Source organism: Lissotriton vulgaris, chromosome 4_1, assembly GCF_964263255.1.
Source record: "Lissotriton vulgaris chromosome 4_1, aLisVul1.2, whole genome shotgun sequence".
Classification (NCBI taxonomy): Eukaryota; Metazoa; Chordata; class Amphibia; order Caudata; family Salamandridae; genus Lissotriton; species Lissotriton vulgaris.
In genome coordinates, this window is record NC_141691.1 from 35855780 (window position 1) to 35878799 (window position 23020).

Sequence of the window (23020 nt, forward strand, 5' to 3'; positions counted from 1 at the left end):
ATCATACAGAAGGTCCTTAGGCTGAGCAGGAACCACTTGAAAATGCTGCCACAAAAATAAAACTTCTATTGCAAAGTCAAAATGCAGTGATCCAAGTAACCTCAGCAGTTGAACTGTCAGACCTATTCTTTAGTCCTAAAAAGAAAGCTGCACTTGACACAGTTGATCAGAGATACTGAGAGCACTTCAATCTGAAGGCGATGGACATTTGAAGTTGGTTCAGGAGGTTCAGGTAGGAACAAACCTCACACATAAGTCATGGACTAATTACGGCACCTGACTGGCAAGATTTCAGCAAGATTTTCAGGTTGTTGCTAATCAATGATATTGTGTGATAGTTACTATATTCTGGAGGATCTTTTCGCTCTTTTGAAATCAGTGAATTTATAGATTTTTCATAGAGATGCTGTACAGCAGGCTAAGATCCTCGCTCTTTAAAGAGCATCAGTAGGGCGGAGAGAAAGTGCTACTAACTCACCCTTTGGCCTGGGAAGTTATCCTCTCTCAGAGATTAACATGATGGAGTGTTGTAAAAACACCTTGTATTTCCCTTTGATTAAGCTTTCCTTCTAGGATTTGTCTACCCATGTGGGACGGAGAGGGGAGGTACACCTGCTTCAGAAGATCTTTATCCTTTTGTTTTGCATCTCTGGGCTGTAGAGAGTCATGATACAAGCCTCAACCAACCCAGAATTATGTGATTCTAGACTTTCTGTGATGTTCTGTAAGGCTGCTCTGATGCAATTGAAAGGTAAAGACACACAAGTAAGCAGTACTCCAGGCATCAGCTCACATTCCTAATGGTGCTCCTGTTGCTTGAGCAATACCCACTCTTCCTACATGATTAGGATAGAATTCAGTTCACAATTCAATTAAATCAACTGACCCTGTAGCCCAGTCATCAGGTGATCACAGTATTGCCTGGTGAGATCCCTATCTGCTGTTTCATGTCTGAGTTGTTTTGCCCAAACTTGCTTCCTAGTTCAGGTCATTCTCCCATCATGAGGTCTTCTTGAGAAGCATCACATACTGCCCACAATAATTGGGCCAATTGAACTAAAGCCTCATTCTCTTCCCAAAGCACTCTAATATGTTCCTGGGATTGTCTCTACATTTTTGACTGCAAGTGTCACGGGGGAGGGCATTCAAAAACTATTTACACCTTTATGTACACAAGTAAGAGGTCAACTTCATTGATACAACAGTGTATCATACAGGGAAGTACTGCAGAACACACTAAGAGGTAGCCAATGAGACATAATGTAGATTTGCGATTTTCCTATGAACATTCTTTTCCCATCTCTTTTCATACAATTGTATAACAATGTTCTTCAGAAAATGTGAAGAAGTTACATTAACTGGGACCAGAATATAATTTCAATTAGAATATATTTTTCCTTTTAAAGATTATTAATATTTAAAGTAATAAACATTATTCTTAACAGGTGTTGTGAAGGGAGAATTGCTGATTGCAATGTCCATCGTTCCTTTCTTCCAATGGGCTCTCCCAGCCTGTCAATATTTCTCAGACATCATTTTATCCTGCTCAACTGATAAGTGCATCTCAGAGGTAGAGAAATGGAGGACAAATGCACCTGGGGCTATGGACTGGAGTCATGCAGCAAAGATGATTTGTGAAATAGAGGGCAATGGGTATGTATTCTGGACTAATCTGTGTATTGCAAGTACTTATTTTTTATGATCTTAGCCCACAGTGCCACAGATTTACCAACATACGGCAATTCTCAAGGTTTGTATTCCTTGTTCATAATATTGTTAAATAAATATACACTACCTATGCCTAGCCTAGAATAGTAAACATGTGTTCTCTGCACTTTGATGCCATTTTCTGGCATGGATAAGGGGATGGGAGTTAGTGTGTCAAATTACTAATTTATTTGTAATTTCCCCCTTTGGCAGTTTAACATTGATTGAACCACCCACCAAGTGTGAGCTCCACTAATGTTGAAATAGATAACAGCACAATATACCTAACAACTTGGGGAAGTAGGGTTTGGGTATTGATATCTGGATGGACAGGTAGAACTTGAGAGGGACAAACACAGCAACCAGCAAAAACATGAGCACAACCATTTTATTTTGATGGAAGATGACAGATAAGTTAACCTCCTCAGTCTTTAGCAGTCAACAGCCCCTCAAGTATTTATAGTTATGTTTGATGAAATCCAAAATGGCATTCATATACACAGTTGAAAAATATTTATAATAAAAGTTAAGAAAAATTATACTGTGAAAAAATGCTGCAGCTACATTCTTCTGGCATTGGGGTCAGGGGTGAACTGGAAAGTGGGATTGCAATGTGGGTTTCTATTTTGTGCAGAAGAGATGTTTGAACGTCAATGTAAACATAGTGCATGAGGAGGCAGAGTGCAGAGCGTAAGTTAGCAAACAATTAAGGACCCATGTAGAACCACTGATCTCCAACAACTAGCTGCAAGCACCCTGAATGCTTTATCACTGAAATAATATCAATATGTAGCTGTGCCCATCATCATGTCTGCCACAAGTTGCCAACCACTTAGGATAACCCACTCAAATCACTAGTCTGTATTATATGAGTATCTCACCCATTTCTATTTTCAGTTCCTGTCACCTGTAGAAGTGAATGGCATTAGTTTTAATTCTATAAGTTGTTTTTGAGACTTGCAGATAGTATTACATCCAAAAAAGAGTCAGGCCTGTTGAACAAGAGCATAAGAAGAAGGTTAATCTTGGTCTCGTATAGGTAATTTGAAAAGGATTCTGAGAAGCCATGGGATACTGGTGTGCAACCTACAAGAATGCTGAGAAAATAACATCGAAAAACCACATATAACAACGGGTCAAAAACCAGAGTAAAGCTATCTGAAAACCTATGTGCAATAGAGAGGATACAATCTATGAATCCAAGGTATTCATGGTGAAAAATGTGTTCCCATCAGATAACCGTCCTGTACCGCCCTACATCATTTGGGATCCTTCACCCGAAGGAAGTGGAAACAATTTCACTGTGGATTAGGTAGATTGTAGCCTAATCGTGTTGAAGGATACAGTGATGTGTTAAGGAAAACTATATATGGTATCAGGGGGTAGAAATAGCTAGCAGTGCAAAAAGAAAAAATGCCATATGTAGCATGTGAATAAGTGAATTAATATTGGGTTGTAGGAGTGGAAAAAATGAATTTTAATAGGATCCTACCCACACCCAAGGTTAAAAAACAGTGCAAAGCAGTGTTACAAATAACTACTTAGGTGTATCTTAGTAGATTTACAGGTTTGGGGGCATGCTGCACACTGTCCACACGGATGATGTCCGGTTACAGCGGGCATCTCCCACAGAGTACCTCTCATTTTTGGAATTTCGATCCTTGGTCTTGTGTGGACCAATTTGTCCTTTAAGTTTTGTCCCCTTTTGAAAGCAAAAAGGGGGACGGGCAGGTGAAGGATCCCAAATGATGTAGGGCGGTACAGGACGGGTATCTGATGGGAACACATTTTTCACCATGAATACCTTGGATTCATAGATTGTATCCTTTCTATTGCACATAGGTTTTCAGATAGCTTTACTCTGGTTTTTGACCCGTTGTTATATGTGGTTTTTCATTGCTCATAGGGATCATAACAATGCAAGGTCAGTAAATATTCCCTTTATACGCCCTCCTTATTGTATTATTGATAAAATAACATTCCCATTGTCCATCCAGAATCAAATCACATCCATTAGATGAATCATCATTTGACTTTCATTGATGTAAGTTTCCTGTTTCAAGTGCCATCTCCATCTTACTGTCCATTGGCCCGATTATGATGGCAGGGAGACCGCCACCAACAGGCTATCCATGGCGGTCTCCCCATCATCGTAACCCACTTTGAAAACCGGCTATATTATGATATCATAGTCCCTACAATTATGGCAGTGCCTAACAGGTACTGCTGCTGGGATTACAATGTCCATTTCTGCCTGCAAGTTCATGCCTGTTAAAGCTCCATGAACAGGTTGTTCGAAAGGGACTTTCAATCAAATCAAACATTTATAGAGCTCACCTGCGAGGGTCTCAAGGCGCTGTGGGGGGTGGGGTGAGTTCTGCTACTGCTCGAACAGTCAGGTCTTGAGACATCTTATGAAGGTCAGTAGGTCCTGGTTCTGTCGCAGGTGGATGGGGAGGGTGTTCCATGTCTTGGCGGTGAGGTGTGAGAGGGATCTGCCACCGGTGGTAGTTCGGTGGATGCTTGGACCTGGGACGAGGGAAAGGTCAGCGGATCAAAGCTGGTGGTTAGGAGTGTAGAAGGTGCGTCATTAGTTGAGGTATGTTGGTCGGGCATTCTGGAGTTCTTTTTGAGAATGGGGGAGGAGTTTAAAGGTGATCCTCATTTTGACTGGGAGCCAGTGCAGGTCTGTCAGGTGGGCACTGATGTAGCTGTGGTGGGGGATGTCGAGGACGAGGCGTAAGGAGGCGTTCTGGATGCGTTGAAGTCGTATCTTGAGTTTGGATGTGATTCCCACGTAGAGGGCATTGCCGTAGTCTAGCCTGCTGGTGACTAGGGCCTGGGTGACCGTCCTTCTGGTTTCGGTGGGGATCCATCGGTAGATCTTGAGAAGCGTGTGGATGGTGTTGAAGCGGAAGGATACGACATTGATAGTGATGCATCCAGGATGAATCCCAGGTTGCATACTTGGTTGGTGGGTGTCGGTGCAGCTCTTAGCGAGGCCGGCCACCAGGATTTGTCCCAGGCAGAGGGGGTGGAGCCGAGGATCAGGACCTCCATCGTGTCTGAGTTCAGATTCAGGCCGCTGTTCTTCATCCATTCGGCGATGGCCTATATTCCTTCATGGAAGTTGGTCTTAGTGGTTGTGTGGTCCTTGGGCGGGAGAGGATCAGCTAGGTGTCATTGTCGTATGAGACGATATTAAGGGTATTCGATCGCATGATGTTGCAGAACGGTGTCATGTAAGCGGTGAAAAGAGAGCGGTGAAAAGAGTTGAGCTGAGGGATGATCCATGGGGTACGCCTCAGGTGATCTTGGTGGCTTCGGATTGGAATGAAGGGAGGCAGTCTCTCTGGGTTCTGTTGGTGAGGAAGGAGGTGGTCCAGTTAAGGGATTTTTCATGGATCCCCACGTTGTGGAGGCATGTGTGTAGGGTGTGGTGGCATACGGTGTCAAAGGCAGCCAAGAAGTCTAAGAGGATGAGGGTGGCGGTTTTGCCATTGTCCAGCAGGGTCCTGATGTTATCAGTGGCAGTGATATGGGCGGTTTTGGTGATGTGGTTGCTGCAGAATCTGGATTTGGATATCCAGGGCATTGTTCTCTTCGAGGAAGTGGGTCAGGTGTTGACGATCTTCTCAATGACTTTTGCCGGGAACAGGAGCAGGGAGATAGGCCGGAAATTCTTTAGGTCCGTTGGGTCCCCCATTAGGTTTACTGAGTTGGGCATTGATCTCGGCATGTTTCCAGCTCTCTGGGAAGGTGGTTGTCTTGTAGGAGCTGTTGGGGTTCTTCTGGAGTTGGGGTGCGATGATGGAGCTGTGGTGGGGGCAGGGATCTGGCGGTAAGCCGGAATGGAAGTTGTTCATGGTTTTGATGGTCTTGTCATCCTTGACGTGGTTCCAAGAGATCAGGAGGCCGGTGTGGCTGGGGAGTGTGCGGCTGTTGGGGGGGGGTCAGAGTGTTAAAGCTGTTGTGGATATCTGTGATCTTGAGGTGGAAGAAGGTGGCTAGCAAGTCGCAGAGGTCTTGTGTCGGGGGATGTCGTTAGAGCTGGAGTTGGGGTTGGCGAGTACCTTCATGATGGTGAAGAGCTCTTTGCTGTTGTCTACGTTGTTGTTGATGCGTTCCTTGAATGAGGTCATTTTGGCAGTTCAAATGAGTTGGTGGTGTCTGCGGCTGGTGTTTTTAAGGCCTATGTGGTTGTCCGGTGTCTGTTTGTGCCACTACTTCTTCTTGAGTGTTCAGCAAGTCTGCTTGGATGCTTGGAGGTCGGTGGTGAACAAGATGGCCCTTCTGTCGGTGTACTTGGTGGAGGGTTTCTTGAACGTTTTGAGGGTGTTGGCGCCATTGTCAAACCATTGCCTGAGGTTTCTTGTGGCTGTGTTGGTGTTGGTGTGGTCGGTGGGTGGGTCTAGAGAAAGGGTGGTGAACAGCTGGACTTTGTTACCTTGTTCCAGCTGCAGGGGGGGATTTGTTGCGGGTGGTTGTGTGCAGTGTTTTTCTTGAAGGATAAGTGGACGCAGCTGTGGTCGGTCCACTGGAGTTCGGTGGTGTGGCTGAAGGTGACATGGTTGCTTGCGGAAAAGATGAGGTCGAGCGTGTGTCCGGCGGAGTGGGTGGGTGTTGTGATGAGTTGTTTGAGTCTGAGGTTGGTGAGTTTGTCAAGCAGGGTGGTAGAGTTGCTGTTGTTGGCGTTCTTGAGGTAGAAGTTCAGGTCTCTGAGGAGGATGTAGTCTGTGGAGACTGCGCGTCTGGGCTGACGATATCTTTGATGGGGTTGCTGAACAGTGGCTGGCGTCCGGGGGTTTGTAGACGAGGGTTCCTCTGAGGGTGGTGTTGGGATTAATGTGGATCTGGAAGTGCAGGTGTTCAGCAGTACTGAAGGTGTATTTGTTGCTGTTCGAGATTCTAAGGGTATACCGGTGAACGATGGTGATTCCTCTTCCCGGTCTGTTGGTGCAGTCCCTGCGTGTGATCTTGTAGCCACCCGGGATGGCTATGGCAATGTCGGGCATCAACGATCAACGTGGGGATCATCCAGGTCTTAATCAGGAAGGCGATGTCTGGGGAGGATGAGTCAAGCCGGTCCCAAAGTTCGATGGCGTGCTTGTGGATGGAACGGGTATAGAGTAGTATGCACTGAAGAGGGTTTTGACCTGCCCTCGTGGGAGGGGCAGGACATGCAGGTGTTTTCTGGATGGTAAAGCTGCAGTTTCGGCAGATGAAGGGTCCGTGGGTGAGCTTCGGGATGGCCTGGAAGCAGATGGTTGATCGACCGGCATTGAGTACATGGAGGAAGTTGGCGTGGGCCTGTTGCATGCCCCTCTTACTCCCTGGCCCCCAGTCACATAGACCTGGGACAAAGGGGACACCTACTGTGCTCCCCTACATATCTATGCACCATGTGGCAGGCACAGCATGGTGCAGGGATATGTAACTTGTCAATGTTTTGCATTGCGGCGGGTGCTGCATCCGGCAATGTGACTGCCTCAGTGGTGGTGCATCGTAATTTATACTGTGGGACTACTGCCCTATAGGTGGGTGGTCCCAAATACAAAACAATGGTATGTGTCTCATTTGTCCCAAGGAAGAAACACAGGTATTGAGTACAGGACTTTGCATCTTCACTTACAACAGGCAATGGTAATTCAGGGTTAGGCAAAGGAGGCAGGCATCTTGTTTTTTTTCAGGAAATGGTCCGGAATTATTCACTGGTGACTTTGAAACCACTGATTGTTCACTGTGAAATGTAAGGTTGACTTTAGAGTTGAAGCACTTTTCTTTCTTTATCACTCACCATTCAGTCACCGGGCAATGGCAATGTCCTCTGTGATTATCCGTGCCACGTTCACTGCTCTAGTTAAACGTATTTACACTTGCTACTCAGCATCCACAACTGTTTTTCCTTTTCTTCCGTATGTTCAATGATTTCAACCCTGGGGATGGGCTCCCTGGGACCTCAGAAGGATCAGGCTGACCTGTTTTGAAATGAGGAGACTAGACTGTCAGGCCGCTCAAATGAAAAAACTGTGAGCCCAATTATGAGTCTGGACAGCCTGACTAATGGCGGTAGGGTGGTGGTGGATCAGCCACTGCTGCACCAATGGTCTGACCATCCCATTACACTGTGACTTCTAAGAACTGGGGGCCCGATGTAGGTAAACGCGATTTTCCGATTCCAAAATACCGAGGCGGGCCGAATCGGTATTCTGAAATCGGAAAACGAGATGTAGGGAAAAAAAAACGAATGAATACCGATTCGGTCGGCATCGGTAATGAGATTCGGTACGTTCCGATTCTGCTCGGTCCGAATCGGAAAGTACCGAATCGGCCAACAACGATTCGGAAATCACCGAATCGGCTACCACCGAATCGGATATTCCCGATTCGGCGAATACCGATTCGGTAAAAGCCGATTCGGTAAAATCCGATTCGGCAATCATAGATTCGTAGCCATGAAAACAGACCCATGGCGAAAAAGCCCATAGGAATGCATTGAATGAACCGATTCGGCTATTACCGATTCGGATAATACCGAATCGGATTTTACCGATTCGGATATTACCGAATCGGTAAAAGCCGATTCGGCAATAGGCGATTCAGCCAATGAGGTGGCTCCCCCTCCCCCACCCAAACAGGGAGTGGCAACCCTGGCAGGTGCAGCTAATTAAGAAGTTTCTGGAAAGCCTGCCTGAGCCCAACACACACAGTTAGCAGCAGTGGGAGAAGGAGGTTGCAAACTGAACAGGAGAAAATGGCAGATCAGTCAGGAAGCCAGAAGTCCTCCCAGAAGAGGAAGCCCAAGTTCACCACCACCGAACTTCAGGTGCTGGTTGAGGAGGTGGTGAGGGTGCACCGCCAGCTGTTTGGCAAGCTGTCCCTCAACGTGCCAGACAGCACCAAGAGGAGAATCTGGGCCGACATCGCCCAGAAGGTGAATGCTGCGGGTGTCACCCCCAGGTCCATAGAGGAACTGAAAAAAAGGTTTTACGACATCCGCAGCCTCACGAAGAGGAAGCTGGCTGACATACAAAGGCAGGCTGGACACACTGGAGGAGGCAACAACCCGGCGCCACCCCTCACCGAGCTGGAGGAAATTGTCTCCAGCACCATTGAGAGGGAGAGTGTCGTAGGAATCGGGACCCTGGACAGCTCTGCGAGAGCCACAGCTACAGGTAAGAAGCATGCGCATCATGACACACCCTACCAGACACCTCCCCATTAGACACAATGCATAGGCAAACACCAGCACTGTACTGTCACCAACATACAAGAGACAAGCATCATGGTACATGTAGTCAGCAGAAGTTAGCCAAATATGTCAGTGCAGAATCACAAGACAGGAAACAGTGTGACACGGTGTAAGGAGATGCAAGGACATGTGGAATGCCATAATTGTACTGACTGTAATACATCGGCACTCAGTTTACAAATGCTTCTTTGTACCTAGGGGCCCCATCAGGCGGAACAACTGTGACAGCAGAGGCAGCAGCAACGTCCAACACTGCAGTCGCAGGGCCGAGCACCAGCCAGGCTGGCCAGGAGGAGGATGAGGAAGGAGACACCCCAGGGCTAGGAATGGAGGGAGTCCTGGTCATTGACTTCCAAGCAGTGCACTCCCCAGTACTGCCCAGCACACCCCCCTTGCAATTCTCACCAGACAACTCCCCTACAAGGCACACCATTCCGCCTACACCAGCTCCTGCCACAACCGTGGCTTTGCCACCTGTCCAACCTGTCCTGGGAGCAGGGGCTCAGGGACCGGCCAGCTTCACACCCCCACCAGTGGCACCCCAGCCCACTCAGCAGGCCGGAAGCAGCAGTGCCCGACGCCGTGCCATCACCACCACTGCTGCACCAGCACGGGAGGGCAGTGTGTTCCTGGGCCTGGAGGGACAAATGGTTAAAATCCAGAGGCAACAGGCAAGATCCACCATGGCCTGCCAACGCCAGCTCCTGCAGCACAACATGCAGATGGGGGAGTTGGTGAAGGGATTCCAGGCTGTTGTGGAAACCAACAAGGAGGTGGCAGCAGGGTTAGGCAGGCTGACCACTGCCATCACCCACTCTTCTGCCAGACAGGAGGAGCATGAGGTGGCGCGCAGGCGGGATGCCCGGGTGCTGAACCGGGCCATGGCCCGCCTTGCAGCGGCGACGGCACAACTGTGCCATCGCAGCTCCAACCAAGAATCTGTGCTTAGTCAGCATACGGCTGAGCTCACTAGGGGGATGGCCAGGATCACCACGGCTATGGAGGCCATGATAATATCAAACACCGCCTCCAATCCTGCCCTGGACCTGGGTGATGCTGGAGACAGCAGCAGCCGCAGCAGCCCGGCCAGCGCTGCATCTGAGCCACGGAGGAGCACCAGGCGATCCGCTGATGCTGCTGGGCATTCGGAGGGGGCTGAGGGACACCCCAGTGGGTCTGGCAAGCGGGCAAAAAAATAGCCTGGCAAGGGGGGATGAGTCAACCAGAACCCTGGACTTTATTTGATTTTACATACTCCATTTTTTGATGCACATCAGTGCTGTAAGTGTGGTGCAACACTATTAAAATTTGTTTTTTGCAAGCAACATTTAGCTGTCTTTGCATCTGTACTCAGTCAGAAATAGTTCTCAGTGATCTCCTCACGTCTGTATCTGCCATCACTTGGTGTACACACCCCAGCTGGCTGTGTCAGTGGCACAGCTTCGTCGTCGTCATAGTCCTCGTAGTCAGACAACTCCACCTCAGTGCCCTTCTTGACCGCAAGGTTGTGTAACATTGCACATACAGCTATGATCTTGCAGCAGGTGATGAGGGTATACTGCCTTGCACCTCCACTCTTGTGCAGGCATCTGAATCTACTTTTCCAGATGCCAAAGGTCCGTTCAACAACATTCCTTGTGCGTATGTGGGCCCGGTTATACCTCCTTTGGCTGGGTGTGGAGGGGTTGAGGTAGGGGGTGAGTATGAATGAGCGGAGGGCATATGCACTGTCGCCTGGAAGAGAAAGGGGTCACATTAGACACATGCATACATGTATTCCACCTACCTACTATGTGTTATGGGGGTCTGATGATGTGTCTCACCTAGGAGGTATCCTTCTCCAAATTCGCCAGCCATCAGCCGTGCATATATGCCGCTCTGTTGGAATATATAGGAGTCATGGGTACTTCCTGGAAATTTTGCTACCAGGTCTGTGATGGTGCACTTGGCATTGCAGATCACCTGCACGTTGATGGTGTGTGTAGATTTCCGATTGCGGTATATGTATTCGGTGTCCGCTGGTGGGCAAATCGGAATATGCGTGCCATCTATGCAACCGATGATTTGGGGAAATTGTGCCATCTGGTAGAAGTCAGCTTTAGTTTGTAGCAGTTCTGCGTGGGTTGCAGGGAATGAGATGTATTGGTCCATCCTGTCTATCATGGCGTCAAGGAATATGTGGAAGAACCTTGACAGGCTGCTCTGGCTCACCCCTCCTGCTGCTGCTACTCCACTTTGATAGCTGCCAGACGCTACCAGGTGTAGGCTGCATAGCACCTGGACGTGCGCAGGGATGGCGTGTGCCCTTGGGGTGTGGTGGTCCAAGTATGGCTTAAGGTCCCTGATGAGCTCAAGTATGGTGTCAGAGTCCAGCCTGTATCTCTGTAGGATCTCAGCCTCAGTGAGCATGAACAGGGTTATCCTCTGTCTGTAGACCTGTTCATTTCTTAGCCATTCCCTCTGTCCTTCCTGCTGTAGCCGTAGCCGCCTCGCAATGACATAGAAAGCTGCCATCCTGCAAGTTGCAATGCATTTTGGGACTGTTTATATGGGTTGGAGTTGGTTACCACCTGATTGCAATCCATGGTAAATACCGAGTGAATTCTACCGATTTTGAGCCGATTTCGGTGTTTCTGTGCCTCCCTACATCTCCCCAACTGTCGGAATCGGGGAATTTCCCGATCGGAGATTCATACGAATCGGCATGTTTTCCGATTCGGCTCATGTCCGAATCGGTATTTGTACCGAATCGGTACATGGACCGATTCGGTGATTTTCCGATTCGGTGTCACTAACGAATCGGTAATTGGACCGATTCGGTGATTTTCCGATTCGGTGTCACTAACGAATTGGTAATTGGACCGAATCGGTGATTTTCCGATTCGGTGTCACTAACGAATCGGTAATTGGACCGAATCGGTGATTTTCCGATTCGGTGTCACTAACGATTCGGTACATGGACCGATTCGGTATTTGCATCCGATTCGGTGTTTTTCCGATTCGTTACATATCCGATTTTCGGTATGTACGTATCGGATTCTTTCCCATTCGGTACTCATTCCAAATCGGTTTTCTATGCGATTCTTTCTGTTTTTGGTTCCCTACATCTCGATGGCTGTTTACCGATCGGTAAGGGCCAAAAATCGGTATTTTCGGCCGTTACCGATCGGTAACGCCCTACCTACATCGGGCCCTGGGACACTATGTTAGATTGTCTTAAGGAGTTACCAAATGATGACACACTGCCTCATTAGATTTCTTTATGTTTTGTTTTCATGCAGCAATGTGAATGAAAATAGGATGCACAACAAAATAATGAGAGAATGTTAAAAACAACTTCAAAACATGCCTCAAATGTAAATAGCACAAGGCAACAAATATCCCTGCAAAATACTTTTAAATCAATCATCTCACATACAAAAAAACACCCAAAATGGCTGGTTAGCAAATGGGGAAGCACAAAGGAAAATGTTAGGTTACATGGGCGTGGACCCCTGGAACCAGTCTGACCCTAGACTCTAACACATGCTGACAAAAAAAATAATTTTGGCATGAATACAAAACCAAACGCAAGCCCCTAAAAAATAAAACAAATTCAAGAACATATGCATTGAGAATGCAAAAAAATAATTAATAAATACATCCAAGGCCTACAGTGTGAATACAAATCGGGACGAAATTCACAGCAACACAAGGAAAGTAGGAAATGGTATTAACTCCAAATGTCCACCATTCATAATTCACATTGTCTCTTAATGTTATGTGGCCTCACTACACCTTCATAACTTTAACTCTATGTAAAGAGCAAAAAATAAGCACAATACAAAACACACAAAAAGTAGAACACAGATTGGTGCCTACTAAACAAACATTTTGCATAGAAATTGACAGAGTACTCAATCCTCACTCTCTATGGCACTTCCTTGTATAACCCCAAGACCAAAACAAATAAAAGTTGCATTGCAGGGTGTGCTGGGGTGTAAACAACTTTAACCTGAGAGGTGAGCCTGCACTAAAGGCAGCCATAGGTGGAAAGAGTCAGGCATCCCAAGTTTTACAATGTTTAGTTGTCAACTGCACATTGTGATTTTGCCTTGCAGTGAGGGTGTGACATCGCAATTATTTTGAAACAATCGCTTAAATGTTCTTTCACAGTCTTCGACTAACTGACAGCCTTTTTCAAAACCTACCAGGACCAGAAATTAGTTTTATCTCAACATTATTGAGCCTGTTGCCATCTTATGCAATTTTGTTAAAGCACTTGTTAGTGTTAGGGAATAAGAACCTATACGTTGATGATAAACATTTGCTTGTAGCTAATGCGCTGGTTGAGGAAATAAGTATTGCAATTGACACAATTTGTTCATGGTCCCAAGCACCACCTAGGGCATTTTTAGATCCCTCTTTGACAAATTTCACTGATATTTCTGTGTGACCTCCTGTGCAGGCAATATGGTCAGATCATGAATTATACCCTTCCTGATACAGCTAGCCACACCACGTATGGGGCCCGCAAAAATTATATTGCGCAAATCCCGTAAATAGACAAAAATGCGGCTGGAGGACTTGGGTAAGGTTGTTCATTCAACTCAGATTAGGGTGACACATACTTGACCTACTGCGGAGTGGTTCACTAAAGATTTAGCAACCTGGGAGACTTTAGTATGAAAGCACATACTCAATAGTATTAAAACAATACCATCAGTTAATTTGCACATAGGGCTTTCTATAACCAGAAAACTGAGACCTTATCCAAATCTATAAAATGATTTTTTTCTATAATGAAATCCTTATCCTCCCTACAAAGTGTGGCACCTTGAAGGTCACTGTCAATGCAAAGTTGCAATGAAATTGCATGTTTCTTGGCCGATAAGATTTCAAAAATCTATAAGGCTTTCCCACAGGAGGATAGATTTTGGTGCTGTGAAAAATAACTTTGATGACGTCGAGTTGTTAGCCAGTCTCCTTAGGTTTGAGATCCCCCTTAGACTGAGCTTGGCAGGCTATGGGTTAAAATTAAATCCTGGTCACCATTAGAACTGGCCCCTGCCAAAATTATTGCGCAAGCACAAAAAGTTATACAAAAAGTCACCAGCTCATTGTGAGACTGACTCCCCCCACATATCACTACGGCCAACAACCTCACTGAACACTATTTCACAGCCATATCCAACATTCTTGATGACCTTGCTCCGTTATACCTAAAAAGACCCAAATCAAAGACAGGAACCCTTGGTTCAACATTTCCCTCAACAATGAGAGGAGAGTCTTCCAGCAGAGAGAACAAAACTGGAAACAGCACCCGTCAGCAGCCCATCTAAAACTTCTCTGCAAGTCCAGAAATGCCACCAATAGGAAAACCCTCAACTCAAAAAAAGAATTCTTCAGAACAGAACTGGAGAGCGCCAAGAATAGACCACGCAAACTATTCAAATTGGTCAAACATCAATCTAGCAAACTGTCAAAAACCTCCAAAGAAACCCCCAGATCTCTAATATCTTGCCAGGAATTTTCCTCATTCTTCTCTGCCCTAGGAAACAAACTTAGATCCGCCACTCTCTCCCAAACCCCTTCAGCTCTTCCACTTCTCTCCCTGCTGCCCACCCCCAGACATCACGCAAAAACCAAGCGCCCTGAACCAACTTCAAAGTTTATGATGAACATTCCGTCTCGAAAATTCTATCCTCACTAAACCAGAAAAAAACACTTCACTGACCCTCACCCCTCAAACTGCTTAGCCGTCACCTCTCAGGCAATCATCCCTTCTTGGACTGCAATAATCAATGCCCCCCTTCTAGAGGGATCAATACCTGACTTTATTGAAGCAGGGTAAATCATCCCCATCTTATAAAAACCTGCATGGGATCCAGCTTCTCCTGACAACTATAGACCTATATCTAATATCCCGCTCCTGGCTAAAGTTCTGGAGAAATGTTTTAAACAGCAGTTGAGCCAACACATCACCAACTTCAACCTACAAGATGACTTCCAATCAGGGTTCAGACCTGGTCACAGCACTGAAAACAACCTCCTCCACATCATGGATTATGCCCTTCAAGCCCTTGATCAAGGCAAAACCTGTCACCTAATCCTCCAAGACCTATCCTGAGCTTTCGATACGGTCAACCCTTGAACGCCTCAATATCTGGATGAGACTGTTTGGCCCTGTTCTTGAATGGTTTAGGTCCTTCCTCCAGAATCGCTCTCAAAGATTGCTTAACCGCAACTTATCTGCTCCCTCTCCAATCACGGAATGAGTCCCCAAGGATCAACCCAGTCCCCCTCCCTCTTCAATGTGTACCTTGAACCACTCTCCATTGGTTCTACGCACCGTCAATATCTCCTATCACATGTATGTCAACGACACCCAGATCTTCATAAAAATCTATTCTTCTGTGGATATTCTTTCCCTGAATGAGGCATTGAAGCTGACTGTTCATTGGCTCACTTCTAACCAGCTCAAACTTAACCCAAAAAAAAAGAATTTCTTCTAATCTCTCCACCTAAAACCAACCCTGACATCCAGTAATGGATCAAGGAGATCACAGGGCTGAACGGCCCGCCAACCATAGTGGACTCTGCTAAATCCCTTGGAATAACCCTAGACTGCAGCTTGGACATGCACGGCCAGATCAACTCGATGGCCAAAACAGCAAGATTTCACCTGAGCAACCTAAGAAACCTTAAACCTTTCCTTGACACTCGAGACCTGAAAATGGCAATCCAGGCTCTAGTCATCTCCAGACTGGAATATGAATGCTCTACCCTCGCAGGTCTACCCAAGACCTCCCTGACACCTTTAAAAGCCTGCCTCAACGCTGCCGCCAGAGTCCTAATGGGCACAAAGAAATGTTACCACATATCCCCTCACCTTAAAGCTCTTTACTGGCTTTCTCTCAAGGCTAGAATACAAATTAAGCTGGCTTGCATCACTCACAAGGCATTATACTCTTACTCACCTGCATTCCTCGGCCGAAAACTTGTGGTATCCAGAGGAGCCAGAAAATTCCGATCTGCCAGAGAGTTCTTGCTCCAACCAGCACGCTTGTGGGGAAAACAAGTACAATCCGGCCATCTCTGGGGCCGCACCAAGAATACGGAACTCACTCCCGCCCGCCATTCAAAGAATTCCATCTCTGGAATGCCTTAAAACGGAGGCCAAAACTTCCCTAATGGGCAACTTCCTCTCCTAGTGCTTGCATCTCAATCACCTTAGCGACGTTGTGCTACCATCTGTGTTGATTTCTCTACAGTGTCCAGACAATACCCACCCAGCACCTCTGGGCATCCCCCCCAGCATTTGAGACCGTTAGTTTTTGCAAAATGTATTTACCTATTTTTATCCCAAATGTTTTCACCTGTGTTATCCCAAATATATCTACCCCTTTTTAGTCCTTTGTATACTACTTGTCAATCCTGTAAAGCGCTCAGATACCCTAACAGGTCAACTTTGTGCTCTAAAAAACACTGAATAAATAAATAAATAATTAAATAAATAAATATAAATAAATATACTGTTCCATCCAAGCAATCTATTGGTTAGGTCTTTCTCATTGGAACAAGTTCCTCTAGAAAGGAAACAGCCACTAAAATGCCAATCCCTAAACCCCTCACAATTGCAAAATGTAAGGCCTGTCTCTTTACTCCCCTTCTTTGTAAACGTCACAGAAAAAACAGTCCATAGTCATTTGACCAAGCTTTTAAGAGGCCAATAATTTACTATATCCTGCTCAATCTGGCTCCTGTGTGTACCATTCTACAGAATGGCCACTGAATCACTGTGGCACTATGCGGATAGGGGCCAGACAGCTGTGCTGAATATTCTGGATGTAAGCGTTGCCTTCGACTACTTTTACAACAGTTGGGCATCTGTGATGTGAGGAGCTCTGCAGGGCAATGGTTAGCCTCTTTCCTACAAGGTCACTCCTTTCAGGGGGTTAAAAACATATTCTTCAAATCTGATCTCCCTGTCCCAGAGGGTGCTGCAGTGTTCTATTTTGAGCTCTACGTATTTTTTTTAAAACACATTTTTTATTATAAGGTGCATCACAGTACATTACAGGGTAAAGCATCATATACATCCTGAACTTATCGGCATGAGACACATTCTTCATAATAATACAGATCATATGTTAATCCGCCGTGTATTACATTTATCCCAATATGAGTTCCGTGTGTCGTACAGCTGTTCAAATAGTACTGCACCAGCATGCAACCCTACATTAGAGTTTTAGAAAAATCAAAAAAATGGCAACAACTTCCCCTCCCGTTCCCTCCCCCCTAGGCTCAGCGAGTAAAATGCGTGTAACTCTATACATATTGCAGATCAGGATATTATCATGTTGTTATATACAGGTAGTAATAAATTGACTTACAGCAACCATCCCTTTCCTCTTTGTATTTCTTAGAGTCCCAGTTTTCCTGTAGCATCGACCAGTCTATGTTCCAGCAAATCTCATTTTAGGGGAAATACTCGAGTATGTCCATAGCGCTAATATCTTCCATTCCATAGATATAGGCTTCTTACACAGTCCCCTCTGTTCCTCCGTCTTTAATTCTGCTCGTATTTTAACATCTATATGCGCCAACTGGCTGAAAATGTCGAGTGTCACAATGAAACTATTTTGCCCTGTGCGGACGACACTCAATTAATAGTCACCTTTTCTCAGGAGTCAGATGGGGATGTTTTACATTTTAAAAGGTGCTCGATGGAGGTGTCTAACTGATGACCAAAAGTAGCCTCAAATGAAGCGGCAATAAAACCAAAGTTCTTGCTGTGAGTAAAAGCCCTTCCTTCTGGACATTGGCCAATTTTTCACCTAGAGAGCTCTGCCTCATAGCCGTTGTTCCAAAGGAGGAAAAAAACATGGCTATTCCGCCATGTTTTAGCATAGACATTAAGTTAGCTCCTATAATTAGGTGGACGTATAAGCTGATATTCTTACTTCTGGTCCCTCTCTTGCAGTGCTGGAACACACCTTTAGATGCAGCCATGCACTTTATAAATATATTATTATTATTATTATTATTATTATTATTATTATTAATATGAATATTACTATTAACATTATTTCACAAGCCTTCTGCTTGAATACAAAAGTTAAATAAGGGGATGCCAGGTTCCTTATTGGCAGCAGTGTTGGGGGCCGGACTACAGGCTCCAGCGTGACTCGTGGCAGAGAAGGCACTTGCACATCCATCTGCGCCGGAGGCACCTACATTAATCTCTGTGGGATGCCCAGTTCCTTATTGCCAGCAGCAGTATGTTACTGACTATGGGCTTAAATTCCGATTTTTAATTAATTTTACCGAATCGGTTATCAGAAATCAGTATTTGGGATGTAGGTAAAAAATCGGTAAAAATCGGAAAAGAAATACCGAATATCCAAAACCGATCGGTCATTTCCAATTCGGTAAATACCGAATTGGTAAATACCGAATCGGTAAATTCAGAATCGGAAATTCAAAACAGAAACAATTAAGGAATCAGCCAATCCGGTGCAACCACCCCTCCTCCCAACCAGGAAGTGGCCACACCCATGCAGGTGCACTCAATCTGAAGCTGCTGGAGAGGCTTGCAGAGCAAAGCAGAGTCCTTGAGCCTTTTTGAAACTTTTTCTGCTTGAAAACTGCAAAATGGCAAGCAAAGATACTGACAGGGAAGGTGGAGAGAGGAACAGAAGGCTCAAATTCAGCACCATTGAGCTGCAGGTCCTTGTGGAGGAGGTTATAAAGGAACACCGTAAGTTGTTTGGGAAGCAGTCCCTGCAGGTTGCAGAATCTGCCAAAAGGAAAATCTGGCTGGCAATACAGGCTAAGGTCAATGCAATAGGAGTGACCCCAAGGGACATTGACGACCTGAAAAAGAGGTGGTATGACCTCGGGAGCGTGACTAAGAGGAAGATGGCTGAGCTCCACAAAGGGGCAAACCTGACAGGAGGAGGGAGGAACAGGGCACCTGCCCTGACAGAGCTTGAGGAGCTGGTGGAGTCCACCATTGAACCAGACAGAGTCAATGGGATTGGGGATGCAGATATCTCAGCCCGGGCTGCAACCAGAAAAGGTAAGAAGCATGCACAACAATCATCCCCACCCCTTCCCTTTCCCTTTTCCCTTTCCCAGTGTAGTAGGGATATCCCCACCCCAGGTTTTGGAATATTCCAGCAATGCATTATGGGAGATGCAGTCATTGAAACACATACCATGTCAGACAGCACACCAAACAACAAGGCATGCAACACACATCAGTGAAGAGGAAGCTGAGGCTATAGCGACAGTGAATCAGTAATGAGAATTTAATTGTATTAGCAGGGCTGCAGGAACGTAATGTAAGATTTTCTGTCCACAGGCGAGACATCTCGCAAGCGTCCAAAGGACAAGGAAGGGAGTGCACCACGGAGGGAAGATACACAGGAGGTGAGCACAAGTGCAGGGCAAAACACCTAGGAAGCTGCTGCATCAACAGCACAGCCAGCCTCCCAAGACCCTCCTGTGTCACCACAGCTGCAGGCCTCCCCAGAGAGTTTTGGCTCACCTCTACTCCTGTCCTCACCTGAACCAGCTGCAAGAATACCTGCTGTTCAGAAAACCAAAAGGCATGTCGTGGCCACACTAATGGAAATGGAGTCATCTGCAGGGGACACGTTGGGGGTTACAGTTCAACTGTGGAAGTTCAGGACAGCAATGCCAATCAGCAGTCCACCTCTGAGGGGGCCCACACAGGTGTCAGATGCCACAGGGCCAGAGAAAAGCAGTCAATCATGACATGGCGAGGGTCCTGGTGTCTTCTGCAGACCAGAGGCCAGTATGCTGAAAGTGCAGCGGATGCAGAGGAAGGTAATCCAGTCTGTGCAAAGGCAGATGCGGCATCTAAATGTCAATGTTGAAAACATTATTAAGGGCATCAGCTCTATGGCGGAGAGAATGAGGGAGATGGCTGTGGGTATGCAGGACATGTCGCAGTCTGTGCTGCTCTTGTGAAGCAAGTTGGACAAGAACAGGGCAACAAGGCGGGTAGAGGGCAGAACAAAACACAAGGGCAGTCCACCGCCTAGCCGCTGCCACTTCCCTGCTTTGCAGGCGCTGCGTGAACATGCAGGAGGGACTGCCACACAGCAGCAGTGAAGTCTGCAGGGGCATTGTGAGGGTGACAAGTGCAGTGGAGGTGCTGCTGACTGCTCAGTCAGCTAATACTGTTGCTCTGGATGTGGTGGAGAGCGAGGAGAGTACCAGTAGGAGCAGCATAATTCCCCCAATTCCTGACACCCGGAAGAGCAGCAGGCTCCATGGGGCTGGCACTGCCCACACTGAGGTTCCGTGACGGTTCCGTGACGACTTGAACCCGTGTTTTCAAGTTTGTCGGAAATACATAAAATTAGTATCAGCGAACCGCAAATGATCCATTTAGTATATCCTAGTGTTTTCGCTACGCTACGAGCAAGAGCACTCCTTCCACTGACACATTTCTGATATACACACGGCATCCATCTTAGATCGTGGCCGCCATTTTGTGGTTCCTTGCCCTCACATATGCAATAGCCTCTGATCATTTCATTCACTTCACTTTGATTAAGGACACGTAGCCTTAGCCGGAGATTCACCTCTTACATGACACGTGCACCTTAAACCAGATCACGCTGAAGCTGCATGATTCGACAAAGGCTGCCTCCTCTGCCCGAGGCCAGCCCACCTGAACTGGTTTTCCTGTCCATTGTACCTGATCATGATTAGGCGGCCGAAGCCGGTAGCCTTGCCCATTTACAACCCACAAACATCTCTTATCCCGTTTTCTATCTTCTGCACCTGGCTCTGCTCCTTTTCCTTCTGGGCCTTTATTAGGGGGAGGTAACGAACTTTACGATGAGGCGGTCCGGGTCTTGAATGCAATATTGACAAGGGATTGTGATGGACTGGTGGGAACCCCTCTTTGTGATGTTTGGTATCAGATATTATCGACAGTTCCTGTGTAACGCCAAATATTTATTGTTTAGAGACACAAAAGGTTTGGGAATGTACCGACATGTGAAATATTTGCCTAGAGCACAATTTTTAGTATATAAGGAGCAACCCACTTTGTACAAATCGAACAGTCTCCTAGATTCTGCCCGTGTGTAGATTCTGTGACTTCTGTGTCCCTGCAGTAATAAACCTTTGGTCTTTGACGCCACCATCGAGAAGCCCGTGTTTCTGTTCATTTGTGCACCAAGGCAGGTGGGACTCCGGGGTCTTTGGGTGTTGTACCCTGACACCTCTGGACGGAACCAAAAAGTCCAGAACTCCAATTGGCGCCCAACGTGGGGCGACGTCATTCGGTACCGGTCCAAAAGCCTGAAGAGTTCGAGAAGCTTCGTGTGAAGATTCCTGAGGGAGGCGCCCCACTTCATCGATCCCGGCATATCGCAAAAGTGGCCCTGAAGTTCTCTTCCACGAGGGTTCCCGTTCAGGACGGCTGCAGTGGGCCGTTGCCTTGACCGTCGCCCTGTCTTGGACCCGAAGTGGTGCAGTCCTTAGTACAGCGAAACGTGACGGGTTTCTCCTTGGTGACGTCTTCAGTGCCTCAGTTAAGTATTTAGTGATAGCTAGCTGGTTACTTTTGTGAGGATTGTTAAAAATCCTTGATCGGTTCTTGGTTTGGTTTGGTTTTGTAAGATTATCACTAGTTGTTCTGGTTACGATAATCTATTTGGTTCAGTTTTGGGTATCGATACATCAGTTCGTTTTTGGTAGGCCTAAGTTCTTGGTTCAAGTGCACAATTTGTTTCGTGTTTGTTTGTTTTGTGTTCCAGACTGAGAATGGTAAGTCGGAAAATGTTGTCTTGTTTTAGTTGCAACAGTGACTCACAATTAGAGGATTCCTGTCTGGTTCCTCCGATTGGGACTCCCCTATATGACCTATATTGTAAGTATGGTGTGGGTCCTATAACTTATAATGAGATATGGGTCCGTTATTGTAAGAAGGATGGTGTCCTTAGTTGGCCACTGCATGGTAGTTTTGAACAAGAGATTCTCGACAATTTAGAAGCGAAATTGTTTAGGAAGAAAGCCCGGCCGGCAATGTTTGACTCTTTTCGTTATTGGCGGAAAGAATCCAAACAGAGAGAAATGAAAAGGTTGAAAAAAGAGCAAAAAGAACAAGAAGAGTTAACTCTAGAGCAAGCGACTAAGCAGTTGCAGGCTGACGAGTGTGAGAAAGCCATAGATGTAGCCATTAGAGAGCGTAACTTAGCGATTGACAAGTGCTATCCTGCCTTGCCATCGAAAATGGCTAAGATACTGGAGGATTCCGAAAACGATCCTCTGCTATCTTATCTGTTACGGTCGCCTCCACCGTACGCACAAGGTGCTACGGCTCCACTCATCCCGAATGTTCAATTGCCGGTTGCTGGACAACCTGGTGTTCCTGTTCCTCAGAATCAAGTTCCTATACTTCCTGTGGTGAATGTAAATGTTCCTACAGCTCCTCCTCTTCCCGCACTGCCAGCTCCTATACCTACCACTGTACCTATTGGTCCTCAAACTATTTTCCTCGATACTCCTACTGTTTCGTCATCTATTCCTACCTCTACTGCGTTCTCTATGTCTGCGAGTGTACTAACTCCACTTTCTGTTCGTCGAAGAATTACTGATTCTGTTACTAATATGCTGTCGCCTATATATAAAACCTTGATTAAGACTCCTACTCCTGACTCTGTTCAGAGACGGAGTCAGCTTCCAAGTACTGAGGAACGGGGAGTTTTAGACTCCACAGCTCTCAGATGGATTACAAAAGTTAGAAGATATAGTACGAAAGATGTGTTAGAGACATTTATGCAATGGGGAGAGCCAACGCAGCGATACGTCTTCGACGAGATGTGCTCGTTGTTGCGTGAGGAAATAGAAGAAGACGATGTCGAATCAGATTTGGAAGATTTAATTAAGGTTCAAAAAGAGTTTGCTGCTGGAATGATAGTGGGCGATAATATAAAGGAAGCGATGGAACTCATTTTGAGTTTTAGGATTGATCCATCTCTTCGTTCCCCGAGAGATTTAGAGAAAGGTAGAATGAAGCTAAGTCGCCAATAT

At 46.3% G+C, this 23020-nt stretch overlaps 1 protein-coding gene across 1 annotated transcript in view; it reads left to right on the plus strand.

The window, feature by feature from the left end:
* Positions 1–23020, plus strand: part of LOC147718291 (indolethylamine N-methyltransferase-like) — a 67000-nt gene that overhangs the window by 16134 nt on the left and 27846 nt on the right. The window contains exon 2 of the mRNA XM_086918254.1: positions 1446–1653. Within this exon, the coding sequence (XP_086774380.1) occupies positions 1446–1653 (208 nt within the window). The remainder of the gene's footprint in view (positions 1–1445; positions 1654–23020) is intronic.